The 22,453-nt window shown below is 32.3% G+C and overlaps 1 protein-coding gene across 2 annotated transcripts; it reads right to left on the reverse strand.

The window, feature by feature from the left end:
* Nucleotides 1–1,733: 1,733 nt before the first annotated feature.
* Nucleotides 1,734–5,363, reverse strand: LOC149415164 (uncharacterized). 2 transcript variants are annotated; one of them, XM_089643265.1, is made up of 3 exons: nt 5,193–5,363; nt 2,801–2,944; nt 1,734–1,948 (listed from the first exon to the last, which is right to left on the reverse strand). In XM_089643265.1, exons 1-3 carry the CDS (start codon nt 5,341–5,343, stop codon nt 1,935–1,937), a joined length of 309 nt encoding a protein of 102 aa, XP_089499391.1. In that variant the 5' UTR covers nt 5,344–5,363; the 3' UTR covers nt 1,734–1,934. The 2 variants fall into 2 exon arrangements, 1 of the variants encoding a protein (XP_089499391.1); XR_016303893.1 differs by lacking the exons at nt 1,734–1,948; nt 5,193–5,363 and adding an exon at nt 2,030–2,703 and having other exon boundaries at nt 2,801–2,904.
* Nucleotides 5,364–22,453: the final 17,090 nt, after the last annotated feature.

Here is a 22,453-nt window from a genome sequence, read left to right on the forward strand (position 1 = left end):
TATAACGGCATAAATGGAAATAATGCAGAAACTATTGTTAATTTATTTGCTTCATTTTTTAAAGATGTATATGACAAAACAATTGATAATAGTGAAATTCCTTTTTTTTCATCTAACATCAATTTACAAATTTCTAACATTCACATAGATATAAATGAAATTAAAACCCATATTAACAAATTAGATATAAAAAAAGTTCGGGTCCTGACAAAATACCACCAATTCTATTGAAACACTGTATACATGCCATGTCGTATCCCCTCTATTTAATTTTTAATATGTCATTGTCATCGGGATATTTTCCAATTGCATGGAAAAATAGTTACATCACACCCATATTTAAAAAAAGGTGACAAATGCGATATACGCAACTATAGACCTGTGTGTACAGTCAACTATTCCAAGACTATTTGAAAAAATGATTTTGGATAAAATTATTTTTAAATAAAATGGATTATAACAAGGTTTCAACACGGTTTCATGAAGAATAGATCAACTCTGACACATCTACTAATATATGAAAACTTTATAGCGAATGCCTTTGCAGATAAATGTCAAGTAGATTCGATATATACTGACTTCAGCAAGGCGTTCGATAAAGTTTGTCATAAAATATTGATAAATAAATTAACCAGTATGGGTATAACCGGGAACTTTCTTAAATGGGTAGAGAGTTATTTAACAAATAGGCAACTGTTTGTAAAGTTAAATGACGTAATATCGGATGCCTTTTCTGCCACGAGTGGTGTGCCACAGAGCTCCCATTTAGGACCAATACTGTTTATTTTATTTACTAATGACATTGTAGACGTTTTTTCCGATGTTGATATCCTGTTATTTGCTGATGATTTAAAATTATATAAAAAAATTAAAAATATTTGTGATTGCATAATTTTACAAAAAAATTTAAACAACTTGTTTAATTGGCGTATATGCAATAAACTGCACTTAACATTAGTAAATGTCAAATAATAAGATTTTATAAAATAAAGAAACAATTTATGAATACAATCTTGACAAAATTATATTAAACTCAGTAGAAACAATAAATAATCTAGGTATTATTTTTAACTCAAAACTTACATTTATTAGCCATAATATAACTAATATTATTAATAGAGCAATGAAGATTTTAGGATTTATTATTAGAATAACCAAACAATTTTGTAACATTGATACTATTCGCATTTTATACATAACGCTAGTGAGAAGCATTTTGGAATATAACTCTACGATTTGGGCTCCACATTACAATATCCATATTCAAGCGATTGAAAAAGTCCAGCATAGATTCCTTAGGTATATTAATTTTAAATTAGGTATTCCAAGAGAATCCGTGGACTATAATTTGTTATTAAACTGGACTAATCTCGTAAATTTATCAGATCGCAGACAAATCTGTGATCTATTAATATTATATAAAATAAATCACTCGGTCCTGGATACCCCTGATTTAATAGAACTAATACGATTTCATTGCCCTGGTCGCGCTAACAATAGACTGACTCTACCGTCCTACTATAATAACACACATACATTATCAAATTATTACTCACCAATCAGTCGATTACACATTTTGGGAAATGAACATGCTAACATCGGCGACATGTATTTCTTAAAATTAGCGCAATACTCTTTTATATGTTTATTTATAAAAGGCAGTATGGCCGTTTATGTATTTAAAATAAAATAAAATAAATAAATTCGTAACAAATAGATTGTTTAATGACCCATATTTTATAATTCGAAACATAAATTTATAAATTAGCACATATCCATACTAAATATTTTGATGCCCATCCTCTCACCTTAAAAAATCTTAGTGAAGGTAAATAGTGAAATCGTACACTTGAGTTGCGCGGTGAGAGAAGCTCTGATGTCAACCAGTTTGCAACCGGTAGTTGCCCGTCAGTTTCAGTTTAGTTTCGGTTTCCTCATGAATTATTAGCTAAGAAAATGACAAAAAGGTATTTTTTTAAGAATAAGAAATAAATTAGTGTATAATGGTATAGTAGCATCTTAATTTAAATTAGTTTATAATGGTATAGTAGCATCTCATTTAAAATACTGCTCTAGTAAACACGAGGTTTTTTCCCGTATGTGTATGTAAATGCCTTTTTAAACTTGATTTGAATGAACACAAGAAGTAACAATGGGAGCATAATTAAAGTTTTTCTCCAGTATGGGTGCGTAAGTGACTATTTAAATTTGATTTGTCTTTACAGGAGTAGTTGCAATGGGAACATGAGTAAGGTTTTTCTCCAGTATGGGTGAATAAGTGTCTTCTTAATTTTGATTTGAGTAAACAGGAGTAGTTACAATAGGAACATGAATGAGGTTTTTCTCCAGTGTGGGTGAATAAGTGCTTTCTTAAACTAGATTTGCGTAAACAGGAGTAGTTACAATGGGAACATAAATTTTTAGTATGGGTGCGTAAGTGACGATTTAAATTTGATTTGTGTGAACAGGAGTAGTTACAACGGGAACATGAGTAAGGTTTTTTTCCATAATGGGCATCTAAGTGACTATTTAAACAAGATTCCCATGAACTAGAGTAATTACAATAGGAACACGAAAAAGGTTTTTCTCCAGTATGGGTGCGTAGGTGCCTCATGAAATTTGATTTGTTTGAACTAACGTAGTTACATTGGGAACATGAATAAGGTTTTCCTTCTGAGTGCATCTTTAGGTCCGTTATCATCTCTGAAAAAAGGCAGATAAAGCTCAATACTTCGGTGCATATATAACGAAGCAAACAAATTATTAAAACAAAATTTAGACAAACAAAAATAAATTTTACCTGAAGCACTTTTAGAGCGTTCTAAGCATTCCCTTTTAATATCTGGCAGGTCTAAGTCTATTTCGGTATGGGGAATTTCATCTCCATTTTCTTCTTGGGGTCTTGGATCTGCCTTTATGGGTACACTAACCACATTAATGCTACCTGAAAAAAAAAACTTTGATAATATTTATTATAGTAAATTTGAGTTCATTAAACATGCATGATGCCCAATAATGTACATACACGGATGTTTTAATAGAAAGTTATAACAAAAATATTTATGTTAGTGTGCAAAAGTAAAGGACAAACAAGAATGGGTTAAAATAGAATACAAATATGTCCATAAACAATTTATTATTGTCACCTGCACTCATAGATATACCATTCAACCGTACTGATTTGGTAGGTAAAATAATGCCTGTCTTTAAATATTGGGCTTCATCGCAATATCAGCTTGACATGATAGATGGTAAAACTTGTTTTTAAGTTACTAAATTTATTTTTTATTTATTTATTTTTTTTGTATTTCTTTGGCATTCACTATGAACAATTTCTAGACATTTTTTGTTTTTAATGAGTTTTTATTATTCACAATGTACATTTGTTACGTATAAATTTTTTTAGTTTTAAAATAGCTAGTTAATGACACGGACGTGTCGAAACCGGTCGCTAATTTTATTAAAAAATTTATACGTAACAAATGTACATTGTGAATAATAAAAACTCATTTAAAACAAAAAATACTAAATTTATCATTAAAAAAGTCTATTTCATTTTTAGAGCACTTTATAGTGAAAAGCTAATTCACTACTTACCCGGAATATCCACAAAAAATATATGGAAACAAAACTGTTAACGGTAAGAAAACTATATGAATATAATACATGTCACCTTATGTAAAATATAAACTCATTCATACAAATACAGAATTCAATAAAACGTAAAAGTACACACACAATTCAACATACATTTAAACACCAAACATACTCACTACGGCAAGCAATCCATTGGTTACGAGGGGGGCAACATGTATAATTGCCTTCCAGACAACATTAGAAATGAACAAAGTGTAGGTATATTTAAAAAAAAATGTTAACTTTTATGCTCAATCAGAAAAACACTGAAAGTGAATAATATTGTTATGTTATGTAAGTTATTTATAGTAAGATAGTGAAAATTTAATTTTCTTTTAATTGATAAAAAAAACTTTTAAAAAATATATAATAATTTCATTAAATATTCTTCGTGTATCGGTGCCGTTAAATTATTATTTTTTTGTATTTAAAGTTGGATCGAATTATATAGTTTAACAAAGCTCTTGCTGATAAGCTACTTGCAGTTCTTTAGCGGGTACAAATTCCAATTGAATAATTTGTAGTTTGGTTGATTTTATTTGTTGCACAAACATCAAATATTTGTTTCTTGTCAGTGTTCGAAATGTAAGATTTACCATCGGTTTTACGAGTTTTAAGAAATTGAAATATTTTCTAGGGGAGCGGAATGGTGCGTTTGGATTGAGAATGTAGAATATATATTATACTACTAGCTATCTATATAATTAAGGATTATAAAAACATACGTGTATTCGAATGCAAAGTTGGGTAAGAATTTCAAAGCAATCGGTGAAGAACTTTTGGAGATTTTCAGATTCCGAACAAACGAACACTTATATTTATATCAATACTAGTGAATCCCCGCAATGCTTCACTATTGCTAAGGTCTTTCTACTTCTTTCACCATTCACTATCGTATACCAAAATGTAACTATTTAAAAACTACACAGACTTTACGATGATTAAGACTTCTTTAAGATAACGGTGCAGAGATATTGCGTTAAGTATTCCTAGGGCGTTCCCAACTTCTACCATTTGAACATCTTTAAAAATTCCTGGCACTAATAAAAACCAACTTTGAAATTTTCAGCGATATCGGTCGACTACTTTTAGAATTTTGCGAGCACAAACAAACGCAGGCAGAATTTTTATATTTTAAGATTTTATAATACAACAGCGCCACCTATCGGGTTCAAACCTATCCTAAATTTAAAACCGGAACCAACCATACACATTCACAAAATTTCATTGAAATCGGTTGAGCGGTTTCGGAGATTAGCACCTACGAACACAGTGACATGTGATTTATATCAAAATAGATAAATAAAAAGAAGTTTAGGAGACTTAATTATAAATAATGGAGAGGCATCTGTTGTTATCCAACGATGGAGGAAAAAGTTTTAGAATTTATGAGCTGTTTGGGGGAAAAACAAGTTGAAAATTTTCTTGGTTCATCAGTTTCATGTAAAGCAATATTTAAAATCAAAAGTACCGATTGACGACAAAACGGGAAAACAAGCAACTGTTCGGACTGCGTCCATCTGAAACACCTTTGTGATATACGCAATGCAACTTACTAGTTGGTAGAACACCCTCAGCAGACTGTAAACATTCCTTCACATCTTGAAGGTCAATTTGTATATCCGTATACGCCATTTCACATTCGCCTTCTTCCTGCGACCATGGTTCAGACTTGATGGAAACACTTTCTGGGTTGAGAAGATCCATGGCACTGCTATGATGGCTTCGTGTTGTATGGTGGTAATTGTTGTTAGGTGAAAATAAACAAAACCTGTACAAAAAACCACTCTAAACAAACATGGCCTAAATTGTTCAGATGAAAATAAAATTCAAGTCGACTTAATATATAAGACAAATTTTATAAAAGCATTGTGTTTATATATAAGAGATATATTAACTACGAATCATTAACTATAATACTAAAAATATTATAAACAGTTGATTATGATATTATAGACAGTCCCGATTTACTTAGACGAGTTGCATTGCATAAAATAACGTTGCAAATGTATCCCTACAGTTAAAGAAAACAATGTTGGTTGATAGGAGATGACAAAAGATGTTATAATAATGATTTTTACTGAAACGAAACTCTTCACAAAGGTTGAAGAATAGATAATCTTATAAATCGCTTAATGAACAAACTCGTATACTCTCGTCCGTCACGACTCGTGTTTACCGGCAGGTTTTGGGTAGCTCAATATGTTATAATACGAATTCTGTAAAATCTGATCAATCAAGTGCTAAGCGATATTTAATTACAATAAACAAGCAATAATTAAGGAGTTTACGTGTAACTTAGTCAATTTAATTTATCTGTATACCTTTCATATGATGTTTACTAGTTATATTTGTATAGTTATCTTTTTTATTTATAAAACCGTCTCTGTATTATGAACTTATCATGTAAAAGCCCATCAGGGCGTTGAAAATTAATAAATATAACTATAACTTACTTTCGTAAAGGTAAAGTGCGGCGGTCACTTTTTTTTCACACAAGCGTTGTCACAAGAAAAGTAGAAACTCTTCAATTATAAATACCTCGGTTTAAATGTGAAATTTATTGAAATACTGTCAAGAGACATACATTTATTTGTATAGTTCATATAGCAAAGGAGACGATGACGACGAACACTGACATTAATTTGACATATATGAACTAGAGATGATCGATATTCCTGTCAAGGTCACATGGAACCGGTTCCTTTCACTGGAAACTGCAACGTTATAATTTCTTTGAGTAACCGGTTATTCTTGGAACTGGTTAATTTTATAATACATTGATATGTCCCTAGGTATATACATGACTTGAATTCACAGAAAGACCAAAGCGAACACGTGCTCCAGCATTTGTCTCTGTGATTTTACACGCAGATGGAGGCGGCAGTTCGAATTATTAGACCTTAAGTATTTACTGAACAGTTTCACCGGTCCCGAAATAAAAAAATAGAAAGCCAACTTGGAAATACACCCATTAGTCGGCAGATTTAGCTCAAGACCCTCATCAAGTCGTAATCCGAAATGGGTGTATTGTTAAACCAGCGACCCGGGAATAAAAACCTTCGCCCAAGGCTAGGCTATATTGTAATTGTTTGAAAGCTTTGTACAAATGTCATTTTAGCATCTTTTAAAATAATAATAACGACTACGGTGAGAATGTCGATGCCAGCGCCACGGACTCAAACAACGTACCGAAGTGGTGTAAAGCGGAACCACTTTAGTTACAGCACCCCACGACAGGCGCGCTACGGTCGCTGGATTGCGCAGCTGAAGACAGTCCCGACCAAAGACAGTCAAGAGTACCCAGTCAGACAGTCATCATCTCGCCCCCCTTGGGGCGGTCGCCGAGGGGCCTCCGCCCAGGAGGCTGCCCTCTTGGCGGCACGATCTCGCCTAGTTCTCGACACTTCACATTTCCGCACTCGACAGTCATCATCTTGGGAGTCATCAACCTGATCTCCCTCTTGGAGCGGCGCCGAGGCAGCTGCCGACCAGGGAACTGCCCTAGCAGAAGTTACCGTCTCGCCTCCGCCGAGAAACTTCCTGCTCTCCCCCTTTGGAGCGGCACCGAGGCTCTTCCGACCAGGGAGCTGCCCTAGCAGAAGTTACCGTCTCGCCTCCGCCGAGAAACTTCCTGCTCTCCCCCTTGGAGCGGTGCCGAGGATTTTCCTACCCAGAAGCTGCCCACTCAGAATTCGCTGCCTGCCGACTCCGCCCTTCGGAGCCTTGGCCCAGGTTGAACAACTTCCGCCCTTCGGATCCAACCCAAGTTGCCGCTTGTGTTGTCGGTGATAAGTGCGAACGTGGAGATCCGTGATTCCAGAATCATCGTAAAGGGAAGTGTCTGCACAATTTTTGCATAATTATCTCGTAACGTGACCCAACTTTTAAGACAGTGAATGAAGATAATTTAGGAGAAAAAGGACAATTAGTTTTAAGAATTAATTTTAAGAACTATCATTAAGCCTAGATTAAGACTAACCCTTCTTTATACATTTTATTAAATACATTTTAAGAGTGTTTTGTAACTAAGTAATTTCTTTTTTTACTCGTTCCTCCTTGTCTTTTACATGAATAATATTAATTATTAACTTCCCTTGAGTAGAGTTGTAACAACTTCTTTGTCCAAAAATTAAAAAATATTCCAAAAAATTCTAAAAAACAATTAGGTACGTTACCATACATCGCGACTCGCTATTGTCCCACAAACTCAAGATAAAATATGGCAAGTAAGAAACACGCTTATGTTTCCATTATATTCCTTGTTCAAAAATATGACAAAGATAAACATTAAAAAAAATATGTGCGTATTAACAAAATAAACCATTGCGTTTTCGTATTTTTGTCGAACTCTAAAGTAATATCTAAATTACGGGTGTGACTGAGATAACAGGAAAGGACTCTTATTCGATTACACTATGAGACGAACACGGAATACCGTATGAGACGGCTTACTTCTATGGGGTTGACATTCTTTAGACTTATGTATGTGTTACTAGGTACTCTATCTCACATTTTCTAGTAAAGAATTTTATTCCATTTTTTAAAAAAATATTACCAAAGTTTGAATTTTTAATGTCCGCCAAAACAATCATAACCCGAGCGGTAAGGGGTAAATATGTGCGGAATATGTTCACGGAAGTTTTTACGCAAAAAATGGTAGATGCAATCTGGTCTCTGACATATTATTATATAAAATGACATTATATTAACATGTTTTACAATATGTGTGTATTTATGGACGCTTATGAAGATCACAGTCACAACCATCGATATAACTAAAAATACAACCACAAACATGATCTCAGAATCTCATCATACAAATACAAAATACAAAACTACTGTATGGCAACCTTTCCCGTTTATTCGAAAAGTACTTGAGTACAAACTATAGAGAGAACTGTATAGTATAGCTTTTAAATCACTTTTTAAGAAAGGTTTATTAATTCTGAGACTAAAAATATAGATTTATATACGTTTATTCAGAATCAGTGTTTTTTGTTCTATATGAAAATATTTTTCCAAAGTCAAAATATTTTTTACTCAACTTCCTAATGGCACTGAAAATCTTCGGGAAACAATCAAAATTATGATTATAAAATAGTGTGTTTGTATTTGGATATGAAATCTTATTTCTTAGCATTCAAAAGTGTTTAAAGTAATCTTTATAAATAAAAATGTTAACGATCGTTTGTTCAAAATCTTAAATCTCCGAAAATTCTTCACCGATTGCTTTGAAATTTTGACACAATGATGCATTCAAATACGCGTATATTTTTATATGCACATATTATATAGATGTCACCTGTGACAGGTAAAAATATGCCTTTTTTGAAAAACAGTGACATCTGCTTCTTTTGAAAAAAAAACATCATCATTCTGTTGGATAAACATGCTTTTTTGTAAAAGACACACGCACCATTGATACAATATCTGCACAGACAAAATGAGACACAGCAACACGTGGCCTAGTAAATAGTGAAAACATTTTCTCAGCTTCCTAACCTAACGTGACGGGTGGCAGCTCAGTACTTAAACTACGAAATCGAATACACCACAATTGGCTTGCTTTTGGCTTATCACAACACATTTTACACAATGCTGGAAACCGGCCATCTGATAGTATTATTATGCGATCGTCTGGACGATGTAGGCCCTCTGATTGGTCAAATTCAAATTGTCTGTTTCGGGTAAATTCCGCTAACTTGAAAATTAAGACCCGATTTCACACTAAAATAGGGTCACCAGATTTCTTCAAAAGCATCGTTTCTGCTCATATAATTTTTGGATAATATCGAAGAACATATTATGTTTTAGAAAGTTCACAATCCATTGGATTAATTACATTACAGTAAAAATTATCCACAATTACGTTACCACTGGACTATGACGGCCGGCATAGTCCAGTGGTAACGCATTGGACTGCCATTCCGAAGGTCGCGGGTTCGAACCCGGCGTGCGCAAATAAATTTTATTTGATTGATTTGTGTTATTTCACAATTAATTAATTAAAATAATATATAGTATATTTGCGGCACGTTCCAGAGTGGAAGATACTACCAGTATCACCCTGGTTTAAGACCACCATTCAGAATTGAAACGTTGCTCGAAATGGCTTTAGCCGTGTTTAGTGACTAGATCTGAATAGCCAGGTACTGCCCCACCTTCCTCTTTCCCTTCCCCACTTACCTTCAGCCTCACAACATCCCCCAATTGGGGATGCCATAGTCTCACTGGCTCCAGACGGGAGCAGTTGGGACTCTTGTGAGGTATTCACTATAAAAAAAAAAAAATATATATATATATTTGACGTCTGTCAAGAATCAAACATTCTGAGGTTCCTTAAAAATGTCAATCCCTCCTTTACCGGCCGCTGGAGTAGTTTCCCTATTGGCCGACAGAGCGCATTAGAGCGATATACAAATACGTACAATTTCATTTATTCAAACAACGGTTATTATTTACGTGAAACTATCGTTTTAATACGCATTTACAAATAAAACAAACATTTGATTCAACTTAATGACAATAAACAACAACTCGATTTTGAAAAATATTGCTATTTAATATTATTTGCGTAAATAATAATTTCGCACTATTTTGAAAGAACACCGATATGATATACGCGGAAGTATAGGCACTGCCTACCCAATAAAATAACATGAAAGACAATCGGAAGATAGAAAAAAAGCTTCGTTGATTGTAAAATTAGCCAACAAATCTCTAATCTGACATGTACTTATATGTATAGTAAAACAATCATTTTGACAGGTATAAATATTTATATAATATATATAAAGGTATTAATTACATAAAATTAAAATTCGATTTCGTTGTATTGGATGACAGCCAGAATAATTTCTATTGATGACATTTTCTTTTTTTGGTATTCCTGATATGAGTGGCTAGAATTTTTACCATTTACTCTATGCAAATACTAGGTAGGTGGTACTATTTTAGCCAAGCCTGAAAAATAAAATAAAGGTATTTAGGTTTGTTTTATAAGTAAGGAAATATTTTAAAAAGGTTATTTTAGGTTAGGTTGGGTTATGCTAGGTTAGGTTATGTAGGTTAGGTTAGATTAGTATAGTTCAAGTTAGTTTATAGGTTAGGTTAGATTAAGTTGGATTATTATAGGTTAGGATAAGTCTGGTAATGTTAGGTTAGGTAACGTTAGTTTGAGTTATTATAGGTTAGGTTAGATTTTTATAGGTTAGGTTATGTTAGGATAGGTTAGGTTAGGATTGGTTCGGTTAGGTTAGGTTGGGTTAGGTTAGATTGGATTATTATAGGTTAGGTAAGGATATAGGTTAGGTTAGGTTGGATTATTATAGGTGAGGTAAGGTTAGGTCAGGTTAGATTATTATAGGTTAGGATAGGATATAGGTTAGGTTAGATTATTATAGGCCGGAATATTGTATTACATTATATTTTTTTAATTTACGTTTTTCAATTGTCTCTAGCCATTTCAGGAATACCGACAAAAGAAAATGTTATCAACAGAAATTATTCAGGCTGTCATCCCATACAGCGAAAGCGAATTTTCATTTTACGTAATTAAAAATTAAAAAGCTTAAATTAAAAATTTCCCAAATGCTGTTCGATTCCTTTTATAGTAATTAAGGTAAATCAGAATATAAATTTTAATAATAATATTTAAAAATATGTGTCCAGCGATTCCGAATATTTAGCTATGTTAATTTACCTTTAGCCATTTAGGCAATTATTCGAGAATGGTAAAGTTTTACCCGAACAACTGTCATTCTTATTATGCATAAACTCCTTCCTGTTCCGTGTTTTAACAATATATACTCACCCTCTCTCTGTGAATGACCTAATATCTATCTATTAAATGTAACTGTTGTTAGTATCACTAAAACTGGGCGAAGCCCAACCAAGTGCCGCCCGCAGGGCCTAGCAGAAAAAAACCCCCGGAGCGGGTTTTTAACTGCTAGTTAATATGAATACCGGTTAATTTACTTGAATTTGAATTGTCAAAATGGCAAGTCTCCGCTACCGTCTTCAATGAACGAGTGAATGAACTAATGAACGGAGCAGTCTGCGTGCAGCTATATTGTATATTGTGGCACCTTTTTAAATGGCCTTGATTTTACTATGAGAGTCTATGGTCGACTTGTCTGATTGGCATATCTGTGGCTTTCTTGAGGACAAACTTTTTCATATATCTATGGCTAGGATGTCCTGCAACATCAGAACACAGTCACGAATGGTTTATTTATGGTGGTGCCTAACTACCCTGATTCAGCACGGCCCGCCTGATGGCTGAGGAACTTTTTCTCCGTCGGGGGCTTTTGGATGTTTTTAGTATCGTTCTGAGAACTTAAAAAAGAAGTAACTCATAAGTTAAAACCAGTTTTGTGTTCAAAATGTAACCAAGAAATTCCAGTGGTGGAAACACCTTCTGAATCATTTTGAAAAAAAAAATCATTATGGTGTTGAGAGTGCAGTTAAAAAAACCAAAATTGGATGGAACCATTTTCACGTGCTGGGTGTAGTTTTAATCAAAATAAGTTTTGTCTTCCGAGTGATGTGTTAAAATTTCAGTTGCGGATTTATCTGCTGATGCATTTCAAAGGAAACCGTTCTCATGTTCCGAGCGGAGTTTGATTTCTAGTTTCACACCATATGCTGCAAAATAGCGAGGAGAGTCATCTGCTTATTCCACGTGTGACGATTGTTAAAACTCTTTTGCAGAATATCACTGAGGAGACACTATTATCGTGTTGCTGGTGCACTTATATATTTCTAGTTGTAGACTCATTTGTGAATTTGACATTTAGTAACGCATTTTCTTTTATATTTCCACTGCACCCAGTGGCACTCGTCGCCGGCGCAACAAAGGCCAGCAAGCCTTGCACCATCAGTACCACTGCCAGAACAGTGGTGCTCCTTACCGGCGCAACAAAGGCCAGCAAGCCTTGCACCATCAGTACCACTGCCAGAACAGTGGTTCTCCTTACCGGCGCAGCAAAGGCCGGCAAACCCTGCGCAATCAGTACCACTGCTAGAACACTGAATACATCGGCATAGCAAAGGCCAGAGAGCACCTAAAAAATGGACTTACTGTAATAATGCGGGCTTCTGAAGAAATCATAGAATTCAATGCAATGTTTCACTCAAAAAATTATTACGTAAGCGCCAAAGTGGATTTTAATTTTTTGTGAAACGGAAAAAAAGTTAATCAAGTCAAGTGGTAGCAAATAAACATAGGCATAAAACAGTATTTTTTTATAATTATTTCTTATACGAATTCATAGTAAATTTAGTAATTAGCGCTTATATTTTTCATGACGTAATTAATAATTTTATTTTAATTATGATCAAGTCAAGCCATAGAACAAGCTTCAATGTATCCATGGTATAATTTTGGTATTGATAATAATAATTGGATGACTTGTATAGCGCCGTTTTTGTGCAAAATCCCCTCAAGGGCGCTGAAATCACCTCAAGGGCGCTCCTATACCGATTCGTAGTAAATAATAATCTAAATAGAGCTTTCACTTATAGCTTCTTTTTTATTTTTTATTTCTATATATAATTTACAGTTTCACATAATTATTTATATTTGGTATATTTCAAACTTATAACTAAAATATGTTGTGTGTAAGGTAGGTTTGAGAAGGTGATACTGTATGTGAGTAATATTGTATGTTTCGTGAACACCTCACTAGGAGAACCTGTGCTGAGGTGTTTACGTGGTTATGTATAGGTGTGACAAGTATTAATGTGTTTTAGAAGAAAGTTTTTATTATTTATAAGTTTTAATTTTAATTTTTTAATTTTTATGGTTTTTGTAAAAAGAATATTCATAATAAATATGTAAAAAAAAATATGTTAATATATATTAACATATATGTAAGTGCATATATTTGTATTGTAAGTGTGAGTATAGTTGATAAAATCTCGAAAAACGTGTTTATTTATTATATACTTTTTATGGTTTAGTTATGTTTGGTTTGGAGTTATTATGTTTTGAAAAAATAAAATATCTTGGTTTTTGATCCAGGCTGTGATGTGTTTTTTGTGAATGTTTGCGGATGTATTTGCAGTTAGTAGTTGCTTCAGAGTAATGGGCATACAATTAAACAGTTTAGTAGCATAGTATTGAAAGTGTCTTTGTCCGTGTGTGGTGTGTGTTATCGGTATGTTTAGTGTTTTATTTGTTAAGGATCTGGTTTTTAACGAGGCTTCACCTTAACACTTTATTACAAAGATAAAAAAAATACATAGTGCAGAAACAATCTATCAAGGACTGTTAAGAAAGACATACATTTTTTAAATCGTTATTTTTATGAGTTGATTTATCAATACTTTACCCCCCCATACGGGCATTTACAAACATGCTTTAATAATAATAATAATATTTTATTCCAGAATGTGGGGAGGTTAGTGCAATCCCACACGTCCTATATAGATATACATTTTTTTTGCTAAATACATAATAATTTAGTTGAAGTTATCCTGAAGTACAGATTTATTTTTTTATTTATTTATTAAAAGTAATTTTTTTAACATTACAAATGATAACAATATGCAGACTTATATATTTTTTTCGTTATTATTCTACTACTCCATAATTTGAGCTCCAGGAGCTTGTGTTTATGTAATAATCAAAACTTATGATATAAATACAAACATAAACATAGTTTGGCGCAATCCGTATTACATATACCATCATTTACACAATTTATAGAATGAATTGTTATGTTAATTAGGTTATTTGGCACATCTTCTTGTAGATTGAAAGGAAAACCATATGTTTTTTCTTCGTTGAGAGATAATAAATTGCCATTGAACCATTTTTTTATAATCGTCATGTCTTGATTGGCTGCATTGGTAATTTCGTTCCATGTCTTTTTTTCGATAAATATTGCAGTGTCGTCAGCAAAGGATATAAATTTACCATTAAGTGATAATTTAAACACATCTTTAACGTAAATTATAAATAAAATTGTTCCAATAACAGTCCCTTGGGGAATTCCAAATTCTAAAGTTGCATCCACACTTGTGAGTTATTAAATGTACTTTTTGGTTTCTTTGAGTTAGATAGCTTTGTAGCCAATACCTAACCTTACCAATAATACCGATATAATTTAATTTATTAATTAGTTTTGTATGGAAGATACTGTCAAAAGCCTTATGTAAATCAATGAAAATGCCAAGGCATTTTGGACATTCTTAGAAGAAAATAAAATAATTAATTATAACCAATTCGGATTAAAAAAAAATACAAGTACTCACGACGCGATAGCAAAAATAACCAACTATTTATATACGGCCCTAGATTCCGATAAAAAATGTCTTGTCATATTTATAGACCTTAAAAAAGCTTTCGACAGCATATCACATAAAAAAATAATAAGTTAATTAAAATCAGTAGGGATTAGTGGAAAAGTCTTAGCATGGATAACTAGTTATTTACATAAAAGAACTCAAAATATAGCGACTTTTCAATACTCCAAGGTACGGTTTTGGGACCATTGTTATTTATTATATATGTCAATGGTATATTCAATATTTCCAAATATGGAGATATTGTCTCTTACGCTGACGATACAGTCCTACTACTAAAAGCAAACACCTGGTCTGAATTAAATAACATGGCAAATACAGATATCAATGAACTAAAATTATGGTTTGATGAAAACCTGTTGACTTTAAATTCTAAAAAAACTTAATATTTACCATTTTTCATTAAAAAACAAGAAACACCTAAAGAAATAAACATAATTTTCCTCTCTGTGAAAAACACAGAAAACCACAAATGGAATATGTTATGTACAAACATAGAAAGCAAGACCGATATTAATTTCCTAGGCATAACAATAGACCAGCGCTTAAAATGGTTCCCACATATAAATATTCTGAACGACAGAATAAGGAAACTAACATAGGTATATATTTAGATGTTTAAGAGATATTTTAAACGAAAAATTACTTAGAACCACATACTTCGCTTTCTGTCAATCAAATACAATACGGCATTATAGGCTGGGGCGGTACATATAAAAATGAAACACAAACAATTTACATATCACAAAAACTAATGATAAAAACCATATTAAAAAAAACCCTATTCATATTCGTCCGAACTTTTATTCAAACAATTTAAGGTCAGAAAATTAAGTGCATTATACTTCTACCATGCAACATTACAAATTTATAAAAACAAAATTCAATATAAAATTGCACCCTTTAAAAATAATAGAAATCTTAGACAAACGTCCATACTTCCTACTCCTAAATGTAAAAAAAACAATAGGACAGTTCAACCATGAATATCTCGGAGTTAAATTTTTTAACTCATTACCAGTAAAAATTAGAAACATGAATGCAAATATAAATGAATTCAAAAGCCACCTTAAAAAGTATTCCGAACAGTTGAACTGAATCATATCAAATATAAACCAATATAACAACACCCCCCATACACACAAGCCCTGCTTATTTATGGGGGTACATCAAATACTTATACTGTATTATATTATGTAATTAATAACTGTTTTATATTGTGTAATGTAATTCGTGCACCTATATTTTTTTAATAATAAAAAAAAATTAAAAAAATCTAAAAATATGCAGCTTAGTAAATTAATAAAGAATTAACCCCATTTTTAAAAACAGTTCCTCAAATATAAATAAAATTCGGTCGAACTGATTTGATTGTGCATTACTCAGTCTGCCATATTACACAATATTATTACAAAAAAAAAACTTAAAAAAAAGGGAAAAAAAAAGTTTTTTTAATCTAAGGCATGGTATATAGTTGAAGTTAGTTTTGCAATGGCATCATGAGTGCCTAGTTTCTCTCGAAATCCAAATTGGCTAGGACTAAAATTATATTTTATTTTTCAATATAGTACAAGAGATCCTTTTTTACGATCTTTTCGAAAAATTGTTTGATACAAGAGATATTTCTTCAGGGCTGCCAGATCTAAAAACGGGTGTTACAATAGATTTTTTATAAACGGAGGGGAATATTCCACTATTCAAACTAATATTTATAATGTGTGTAATTGGAATGCTTAATAATTCGTTGTTACTTTTCAATATTATATAAAATTCATAAGATTAAAAAATTCAGTTTCTATATTGTTTTTTTTATAAGAAAATGCTTCTTAATTCATTCATTAATGTAAATTCATTTAATCAATGTTTTCAGTAAATTCACTCGCTGCATTGGTACTTCTACCACTACGATGTTCGAATAGCAGGATTTAACAAATACCAACACTAATTCTATTAATAGCACAAGATATCACGAAGTAGCTATATTCTGGTATGCAACATTTATTGTATTCGCTTGTGAATGCTTCAGTTAATACTATAACGTCCGGATTATAATTTAGTAAATTAATTGAGAGTAAAAATTCATTGAAATTTTGTTTCATTGATCTAATATGTATATATAGTACTGAGAATGAATTCGGTATTTTATCCACGATTTTATTACATTAGCAGTATAGACATATCAAATACAATTATGACAATGTGCATAAGTCTAATGAAGTATCATTGATTATTGTTACTATCTATAATCAAAAACAGAACAAAGTCTTTGCTATGTACCCAATAATAGTATCTACATTTTTAAAGTTCTAAAAATGTGAATAATAAATTAAACAAATGGTACACGAACTGTTCTACACAATTTGAGCACATAATCAACGTTTTCTTGGTTCGATGTACTGTGCAAACTGGTTTAATACAAATATTTACTGATTATTCTCGATCTTCTATTATGTTCTGAGCAAAATCTACAGCTTCTAGTTGAAGATGATTCTATGGAATTTGATAAGTCTTTTTTTGTTCACCTGATTCATCTAGAACTGTCCGATTTTACATATAATAGAATATTAAATTGTCTGTACAGATAGCGAGCAAATTTGAACGTTTTATGTGACATCTCTTATTCTCACAAATAATTAAAAGGAAACAGTCATTTGAACGTGGGTTGACCTAATTGGAATGCCATAATGTAGTTGGTTTCTCTGTCAATTCAAAAGACTTTTGCTGTCTCGTCTATCGAAATGTGTTGATATTTAGAAAAACATTTATTATTTTACACATAATATTTTTGATATTTTCAAATTGAAGACAATATTAGCGATTTCTAAACGAAACTCTGAAACAGAAAAATCAGAAAAGGATACAGTAACATCTAGGACAATACATTTGATATTTTCGATGGATGCAAAAATATGTGATTTAGGAATACCTAAAATATCGATTTAATGTTAAATGTATTAAAAGGAGAATTTGCAAATTGAAAGAGCGTGGAAGTCTGTTGTTACATTATGGAAAAGTAAAGTTTGAGGTCCTTGAGTCAGCGTGTGACATTCATAAACAACCATTTCGTGAGTGTAAATAGTTGCAGTCGGAACATGAAAAGGATTTCTGCATGCTGTGAAATGATTACCAATAATTACACTATACATCTCGGACAGAATAATGGTTTTTCTCTACCATGAGCGAGAATGTGACATTTTTAATATTCATTCCTAAATAGATATGGATAACTGGATCAGAAAGGCGAATACAGATTTAATACAGAATAGGTGGGTAGATGCCTTTTTCAATGTGATTTTACTGAGCAGGAGTAGTAACAATGGTCACATGATTAAGGTTTTTCTCGAATATGAGTAAGAATGTGACGTTTTAAATCTCCATTTTCGGAACATGAATAGCTGCAGTAGGTACATGAATAAGGTTTTTCTCCATTATGTGTGCGTAAATGCACTGTTAAATTTGATTTGTTAAGACAGGAGTAGTTACATAGGGAACACGAATAAGGTGTTTCCCCAGTATGTGTGCGTAAATGCAATGTTAAACTTGATTTGTTTGAACAGGAGTAGTTACATAGGGAACACGAATAAGGTTTTTCCCCAGTGTGTGTACGTAAATGCACTGTTAAATGTGATTTGTTTGAACAGGAGTAGTTACATAGGAAACACGAATAAGGTTTTTCCCCAGTGTGTGTACGTAAATGCACTGTTAAATGTGATTTGTTTGAACAGGAGTAGTTACATAGGAAACATGAATAAGGTTTTTCTCCAGTATGTGTGCGTAAATGCACTGTTAAACGTGATTTGTTTGAACAGGAGTAGTTACATAGGAAACATGAATAAGGTTTTTCTCCAGTATGTGTGCGAATGTGACGATTTAAACTTCCCTTTTGAGAACATGAATAGCTGCAGTAGAAACACGAATAAGGTTTTAATCCAGTATGGGTGCGTAAGTGCCCTACCAAATGTGACGTGCGTGAGCAGGTGTAGTTACACTGGGAACATGAATGAGGTTTTTCTCTAGGGTTCATCTTCAGGCCCGTTATAATTTCTGGAAAAATGGCAGATAAAGTTTAATACGTAGTTATTATAATGAAATACAAAAATGATTAAAGTGAATAAAGACAAAAAAACTCAAATTAATTAATTAATTAATACTAAAGATAAAGACGACAAAATAAGCCACTCGGGCATATATAAACTTAATTGTAATGATTGTTCTGCTTTTTATATCGGAAAAATGGCCCGGAATGTCAACTTAAGAGTAAAAGAACATATACGATGTTTAAACAATACAAGGGGAGGGGGGGCACATTGATACACAAAAATTCAATCTCTTTTCTGAGGACCATAAAGCATTATATTTAAATATTTGTTTTGATGTGTGCATTGGCTGATATGTCAGCTTATATTTTGGCTATGCTAAAACCGCAAAAACTGGCGACGTATAGAGATAAACTGATTTTAAGAAAAAATCATATTTGTATCATTCTGCCCCACTAGTGGGGCACTTTGATTCATGGGGTGGGGCAGTTTGATAGGTATTTTAGATCCATATGAAATGCAAATTTAAACTGACTAAAAACCCAATATAAACTGTATTATTACTTAAAATTAAGAAATAAAACAATTTTATTGATTGAGATCGCAAAATACTCTTTATTAAGAGTGCACATTAGCCATAATCAGTCTCTTAAGTTACTTAAGGAATATAATCACAAAAAAAAACAATATTGTCATCATAGAACAAGACTAATTCTCTGTTATTTTCTTAATTATATAATCAGTTATATACTTACTAAGTAATCAGACTTTAACATTGAATATTGTTAATGAAAATATAACATTAGAATCTCCTATCAAAATCAACAATGTTTTTCTTAAAAAATTAAACAAACATAAAAAATTTAAAAAAAAATAATCATAAAAATTCTCATATAAATTACAAAACAATCTACTGGATATTATATCGAGTTAAACCTACCGAAAATGAATAAAGCGACGATGTTCGAGATGATAGTGTGCCGTGCCTTTGTAGAAAGTTGGTTTTGGTTATTGCAAAACTACATCTCTAACATCCACACTTGCTTTGTGTTCCACAATTGGAAATATAAACTTAGAAGACCCTGCTTTTTTTCTGAGATATAATACTTCATATTTTGTCACATTATACTTAAATACAACTTTGGAAACGAAGTGAATCACAATTTTCTTCTTCTCATACTTAATTAGCAGGAAATCTCCAATATTTATGTGTTCAGGATTAACTGGTTCTTCATTAATTACCTCTTCTTCCGATTCCGACGGCATTTCAATGTCTTCACTATCACTCGTCATCACGACTTCATCTTGACTAGAATCGGAATCTATTTCTGCAGGCAAAGAAGTCACTTTCTTTTTCTTTTTTGGCTCAGTTAATCCCAACAGATTTTTCACTGTTTTCAATTCTTTTGCATGCTGTTTTGCTTTTTGTAATTCTCTTTTCCTGTTCTTTTCATTACGTAAGCTTTCTAATCTATTTTTTTCTAGTGTTTCAGTGTATATTCTTGATCGTCCCTTTTTTCTTCCTTTTCTTTTCCTTTTCTTTTTAAGACACGCGCCCTTGAGGTGATTTTTCACAAAAACGGCGCTATACAAATTATCCAATTATTATTATTATTATTATTGTCAGTAATCGCCTTTTTTGGATAAGGTCTAACTACTTCAGGAGTAAGAATAGCCTTTGATGAAGAAACATGTAGAGGATCGTCAGCATCAGACGCTGAAACTGGGTCGGCATCCAAAGTAGGAGTGTTGTAGGGTTGCAGTTTTGATGCTATATTTGTCGGCTGCTTTGCGTATAGATAAAGTCTTTGACAATACTTCACGTATTGCATCTTCAATGTTTTCTTCATTGATATTTTTTCTATCAGTTTTGGGTTTGTACGTGCCCACCATTTTCTGAAAAAAATAAAAAAAATAATAAAATAAACTATTATTTTTGACGGGGCACTTTAATACAATAAAGGGGCAGATTGATACGTATCATTGTACCCCGCACATTACCGTATCAAAGTGCCCCAAAGGACTTTTTCCACAAACAATTAATTTTTTCAAATATATAATAATCTTGCAATCAAAAACATTTTAAAATACAATAATAACTATATTTACTTACCTTTAGTAACAAAAAATAACAAAAACAACTAAGAGTATCCTCCTGAGACACAATTACATTTCACGTATTTTTTTTGTAGGCAGCGGCGCACGCCACTTCCAAAACGTCAGTGACCGTTGAGGCCCAACGGCAAACCGGCGGCGAGCGGTGTCACAACTGTCATTCTTGTGAATGTCCTTGCGCATTCTAGTGATGTGCCGGACTGTGTAGCGTTTATCGGTTTTGAGATATAGATACTGTACCAATGTGCCCCATGAATCAATGTGCCCCCCCTCCCCCAATGCCTTTTCAGAATTCGCGAATCATTTAATAGAATCTAATCATTCATTCGATAAAATCTCTGGAACTAAAATATTGCATAAAAATGGATCTGGAATTAGATTAAACAACTTAGAAGCCCTTGAAATAAAAAAAGCAGTTAATAATAATTTAAATATAATAGCTTCGTTGATTGTAAAATTAGCCAACAAATCTCTAATCTGACATGTACTTATATGTATAGTAAAACAATCATTTTGACAGGTATAAATATTTATATAATATATATAAAGGTATTAATTACATAAAATTAAAATTCGATTTCGTTGTATTGGATGACAGCCAGAATAATTTCTATTGATGACATTTTCTTTTTTTGGTATTCCTGATATGAGTGGCTAGAATTTTTACCATTTACTCTATGCAAATACTAGGTAGGTGGTACTATTTTAGCCAAGCCTGAAAAATAAAATAAAGGTATTTAGGTTTGTTTTATAAGTAAGGAAATATTTTAAAAAGGTTATTTTAGGTTAGGTTGGGTTATGCTAGGTTAGGTTATGTAGGTTAGGTTAGATTAGTATAGTTCAAGTTAGTTTATAGGTTAGGTTAGATTAAGTTGGATTATTATAGGTTAGGATAAGTCTGGTAATGTTAGGTTAGGTAACGTTAGTTTGAGTTATTATAGGTTAGGTTAGATTTTTATAGGTTAGGTTATGTTAGGATAGGTTAGGTTAGGATTGGTTCGGTTAGGTTAGGTTGGGTTAGGTTAGATTGGATTATTATAGGTTAGGTAAGGATATAGGTTAGGTTAGGTTGGATTATTATAGGTGAGGTTAGGTTAGGTCAGGTTAGATTATTATAGGTTAGGATAGGATATAGGTTAGGTTAGATTATTATAGGCCGGAATATTGTATTACATTATATTTTTTTAATTTACGTTTTTCAATTGTCTCTAGCCATTTCAGGAATACCGACAAAAGAAAATGTTATCAACAGAAATTATTCAGGCTGTCATCCCATACAGCGAAAGCGAATTTTCATTTTACGTAATTAAAAATTAAAAAGCTTAAATTAAAAATTTCCCAAATGCTGTTCG

This window comes from Hesperophylax consimilis, chromosome 19 (assembly GCF_061612785.1).
Source record: "Hesperophylax consimilis isolate HC1 chromosome 19, BYU_Hcon_1.0, whole genome shotgun sequence".
NCBI lineage: Eukaryota > Metazoa > Arthropoda > Insecta > Trichoptera > Limnephilidae > Hesperophylax > Hesperophylax consimilis.